The sequence below is a fragment of the Tasmannia lanceolata genome, unplaced genomic scaffold (genome assembly GCF_043159265.1).
Source record: "Tasmannia lanceolata isolate RefF3 unplaced genomic scaffold, GAP_Taslan_0.1 ptg000012l, whole genome shotgun sequence".
Lineage (NCBI taxonomy): Eukaryota > Viridiplantae > Streptophyta > Magnoliopsida > Canellales > Winteraceae > Tasmannia > Tasmannia lanceolata.
The window spans coordinates 35,115,527-35,120,358 of record NW_027518689.1 but is presented as its reverse complement, the minus strand read 5'-3'; the positions used below and the strand labels follow the sequence as shown (position 1 = coordinate 35,120,358).

General features: G+C 38.4%; 1 protein-coding gene across 2 annotated transcripts; it reads right to left on the bottom strand.

The window, feature by feature from the left end:
* Nucleotides 1-812: 812 nt before the first annotated feature.
* On the bottom strand, nucleotides 813-4,605 carry LOC143887973 (caffeic acid 3-O-methyltransferase-like). 2 transcript variants are annotated; one of them, XM_077392232.1, is made up of 4 exons: nucleotides 4,110-4,605; nucleotides 3,355-3,665; nucleotides 3,191-3,276; nucleotides 813-1,284 (listed from the first exon to the last, which is right to left on the bottom strand). In XM_077392232.1, the coding sequence occupies exons 1-4, from the start codon at nucleotides 4,535-4,537 to the stop codon at nucleotides 982-984; spliced, it is 1,128 nt and encodes a 375-aa protein (XP_077248347.1). In that variant the 5' UTR covers nucleotides 4,538-4,605; the 3' UTR covers nucleotides 813-981. The 2 variants fall into 2 exon arrangements, with proteins under 2 accessions (XP_077248347.1, XP_077248348.1); XM_077392233.1 differs by having other exon boundaries at nucleotides 3,191-3,258; nucleotides 4,110-4,604.
* Between the last annotated feature and the right edge of the window lie 227 nt (nucleotides 4,606-4,832).

Sequence of the window (4,832 nt, the reverse complement as noted above, 5' to 3'; positions counted from 1 at the left end):
AATTTCGGTTTCAGAATTCGTTTCGGTCCTCACCGAAACAAATAACGTAATATTTTATCTAGTCCTAAAATTTCAGTAGAATATTAAATAATGTTAAAATCCCAATTTTTTTGGGATTTTCCTTAAATCTCGGACCAAAATTTGGTGAAAAACAAAATTTCGATCGAAATTCAAAATGTTTCGGGTGGTACTTCTGTCGTGCCTTGACCAATTTGCATCTACATCCAATCATATCTTAAAGAAAAAGACTTTTAGGATGGGGTTCCATTTAAAAGCAAAGATACCACATCGGAAAAGTGAACGGATGTGGCTGGGCTTAAAGGACATGGTGCTTCCCCTTAACAGCTAGCTTTTAATGATGAGTCTCTACCTGGGTCCAAACAAGTGGTATTAGAGCCGGGTGTGGTAACACCGGTGATGGAGAAAATAGCTTGGGGAAGATCTCGGTGATCCCGGTGTATCTTTGAGGACGGTGAAATTCCCTCGGAGATGAGCTCGTAGCTCCCACATTGCTTCCGTGTGAAGGGAGAGATTGTTGGGGATTACATGCAAAAGCAAAAGTCCTACATTGGAAAAAGCAATGTTTTAAATTTCGGTTTCAGAATTCGTTTCGGTCCTCACCGAAACAAATAACGTAATATTTTATCTAGTCCTAAAATTTCAGTAGAATATTAAATAACGTTAAAATCCCAAGTTTTTTGGGATTTTCCTTAAATCTCGGACCGAAATTTGGGGGAAAACAAATTTCGATCGTAAGTTAGTATTGCATGATTACTGTAGTTTTTGTTACAGAAGATCCAAAGCAAGACCTGTCAACTGAACGGTTCGAATTCTTCAAAGGTAGGACCCATTACATTATAGTGAAATCTTTATTAAAACAATTCCATGATCCAAGGAATAAAATTACAACAAACTATAAAGTTTCTCCAACATACTGACATATAAATAGATAAATACTTCCTAATATTGCGATGTTAGAAATCACATGTTTTTGTAGAATTCCATGATCCAAGATCCATAAGCACAGCAAACAACTCTTACACCAGCAAACCCAGCTTCCGTAGCTAAGGCCTCAAACTCCTTCTCCGTCCTCTCTATTCCTCCAGGAGTATAAGCCAACATGAGCATATCCATATGAAAGACATTGTTAGTAGCGTGATTCGTTTCCTGAGTTGCCGGAATAATCCACTCGGCAATGATCACCATTCCAGATTCTGGCAGTGCTTTATAGCAATTCTTCAGAAGTTTCAAGCAATGATCATCGCTCCAGTCATGAAGTATCCACTGCAAGTTTCATGTAATATTCATGTTTTTCTTTCTTCTTTTTTATACAAAAAAAAAAACAATTTTATCAAAAAAGAACGGATTACTAGTGCACTTTGGGGGATATGTATAAAATGATTCGCTAGAAGCTCCTAATTTGGCTAAACGAAGAGCCAAATCGTTGACACTTCTGAGAACGGGAGAAAAAGAACAAACACCAAACAAACACATGTCTTTTATTTCATCTATAAGATTAGAAGTCTCTATGGACAGTTGCTAATCCCTTACGCCAACGAAATTATAGTAGAAGAGCCACTATCCTCTCCCAATTTAGTCCAGCTTTTCTTAATTAGATAGCTAATACTATCTCCTTCAACGCTTCTAAATATCCAAATGGAGAGGCATACCTGCTAGATCCTGTGGGAGTGTCTAGAGCGGCATTCGAGATTTTTGATTTCTTACCTCATTGAGCTATGTTATCCTTGTAGTGTTCTTCTTTATTGCTTTTTTGCTCCATGACCGTCTTGGTCGTGGCCTTGCATTTCTTATAAAAATTCACTATTTCAAATAAATAAATAAATGAATTCACATAATTGCCAGTTGGTTGGGATGTTTTTCTCCTTGTTGAAGGTTAACTCAATTTGTTACCCAGCTCATTCAACAAATCCGACTTTGAAGTTGACTCATCGTGATGTTGTGCTATAATCAAAACTAATGATATTACTTTTGGTTATCAAAACATAGATTAATCTGCCTTTAATCAAGAAATTGTCACAGTTGAGTCCAATAATAGTTTTGGACTCAAAATCAGTTCTTTAAATACAAAACAAACAGGGCCTAAAATTGATTTGAATTAGACCATTGTGAAATTGGTTGTGCCCCAAAATCATTTCCCTAGGATTATGCCAACCCTCCAATCTCTAGAGGTTTCCATCATATGCCGTTCCTCTATAGATTGGAGGGCTGGGATCATCCTCAGTAAATGATTTTGGGGGCACCCTATTTACATTGTGGCCCATCAAATGGACAATTTGGATCATCTTATGGTATGGGCTGTACGGTACTTTTTGAAAAATTCTTGACTATAGGCGCATACACCATATAAAAGCTCTCCTTTTAATATCCTCTTCCCCTGACCCTGCAACCTGACCAAAGCAATCACCACTTAGCAGACGCACCGAAGTGTTGGGATATATACCAACTCCATCAAATTTATGAAAACTGCTAAGCAGACACACTTGACTGACTACTACCAGTGAATGGATACCACGCTCGCACACCATGCACATGTACCAGGGCCCTTGATTGTTCGTAGTGTAGACTTATTAAAATTTCTAACGAATGGATATCATGCTGGTCCACCAAGCACATGTACCCAATCCATTGATTGTTCATAGTTTGATTGTTCATAGACTTTACGTTCAAGGCCTCGGCAACCCAACCCAACCCAACCCGAACCCCATCTTCGTGCTCTAATTTTGTCATGATTTTCTTTAGGTCATTGTATTTTTTTGTTTGGCCCAAGGTGAACCCCAACCAACCCAACTCAACCTGACTCGATTTCTGTAGATGGGTTCGGATAGGGTTGAGGGATTTAGAGGCAGGTTGGATTAGGGTTTACCATCCTCAACCTGCGGCCCGGGTTAGGTTGACCTCAACCCGATCCAACCGGACCTGAGTGGCCTGACATTAGTAGAAAAGCATACCCAACATTTCATAAAGTCAGTTGGATAATGAATTTGTTGTGCCTCACATATCTTTAGTGTATATATGGTCCCTCTTTTGAATACGCACACTTTTTGTTTGTCTTTTTCGAGTAATTTGTCCTTTTCCTAAAAATGATGAGGAATCCCAGGATAAACTAAAAGTGTATTAACTCGTTTTCTATAATAAATTTAGTAAAATTATCACAAACAACCATAGTCACCTTCATGAAAATGGCTTGCCCTCCGCTTGGAACGCTAACAAACATATCTCCCCCTACATGCTCCACACCTGCAACCATATCATACCCTAGCTCTATTCATTTTCAAATCCAACATGAAAGAAGTAAGAAAACAGAAAAAGAAGAAAGAAGACCCATAGATATACCTGAAGATGGAGGAGCATCAGCTACCACATGAGGCAAATCAAAATTAATTCCCTTAATATGCGGATACTTAGATACAATCATATTAAGCGTTGTTCCAACCCCACCTCCCACATCCACCAAAACTTTCAACTCTTCAAACCCTCGGTATGTCTCCAAAATCTTCTTCATAATTAAAGTGGTGTGATTCGACATCCCTCTGTTAAAAACCTCGTTGAATATGGGATCCGTGCTTAGGTATTCAAATGCATTCATTCCAAAAGCCTTGTCGAAAGGGACTCCCCCTTCTAGAACTGCTTCTTTCAACTGGTGCCTGATTCAAAGAAAAAAAATAAAAAAATCCATATATAACTCATTAAATGACAAATAAAAAACACCCACATCAAAAGAAATCTAGAAACATTTTTTCCCTTCTTTGTTTATGTTGAAGTATAAATGATTATATAACACTGACTCTAATAGATTAAATTTCTGTAGTATGGTTGGTTCACTTGGTATAGAGTTTAAAATCCAACAACTCCTTAATATTAAAAGTAAACCTTTACGGCCAACCCATTAAAATGAGGGGCCTCACGTAAGGAAGAGTGTTGAAGAAAAATGGAAAAATGATTAAGGGTTTTGCTAACTTTGGGGCATTTGTTCAGCGTCATTTAATTGCTATTAGGAACATGAATTTACACATGCTTTGAGAAAAAAAAATCTCAGAAAATTTTTTAAATACTATTTTCCACGGTTTTTTCACGGTTTCTCATCTTACCAGCTCTCCATGAAGACCTTGTCCTGGTTCATAACTAGCAAAGGGCCAAGGCAGCCCCCGTGTTGGTTCTGAAGAAGGAATTTGCACACAGGAGCCAAACCATAGAGTCTCTCAATTTGGCCATTTTCATGGGTGATAACAGAGCATGTAAGAATGGAGTAGCTAGCCAAGAGTCGAAGAATTCGATCGAGCATGGTAGGGGCATCTGGGTTTTGAGTGGGAAGTTGAGAGACGATCTGAGAAGGGGAGAGTTTTGCCCCTGAGCCCTCTTTGGCTATGATCTCTAGCACCTCCAGCTCTATTGCTGCCTTCAAAGCCATGGGGAGGACGGAAGCGCTTGTTAATTGCATGGCGAACATGAATGATTCTTCTTCTTCTTCATGTGTTTCTTTGTTAGAGGATTTGGAATGGTTCATAGTTGGAGCCATGTTGTTCTGGTATGAGGAAGGAGAAGAGGGAGATTGAAACTAAGAAGAAAGCATTTTGGAAGAATCTATATATGGGCTTCGTTTGTGAGTGTGATTTTTAGAACGTATATCTAGGTGGATTTTTTCAAGGTAAAATAGGGGTAATGTTAGAATATTTGGATACTGTGAGATTGGATTGGATTTGATTTGTTTAGGTGTGGTAGATTTGGTAGTTTGGTATATTGGGCAACCAAGGTAGCTTTAGCAATTAGGATTTCTGTCATTATTCCTTCAAGAATTAGTGAAATCTTCTTTG

Bases quoted from the DNA above. Each gene is read 5' to 3' on its own strand.
- LOC143887973 (XM_077392232.1), bottom strand. From the start codon at position 4,537: ATGGCTCCAACTATGAACCATTCCAAATCCTCTAACAAAGAAACACAT. The intron at 3,666-4,109 runs GTAAGATGAGAA...TCTTTGAATCAG, and splicing joins AAGGTCTTCATGGAGAGCTG to GCACCAGTTGAAAGAAGCAG. The intron at 3,277-3,354 runs GTATATCTATGG...GAATAGAGCTAG, and splicing joins TGATGCTCCTCCATCTTCAG to GGTATGATATGGTTGCAGGT.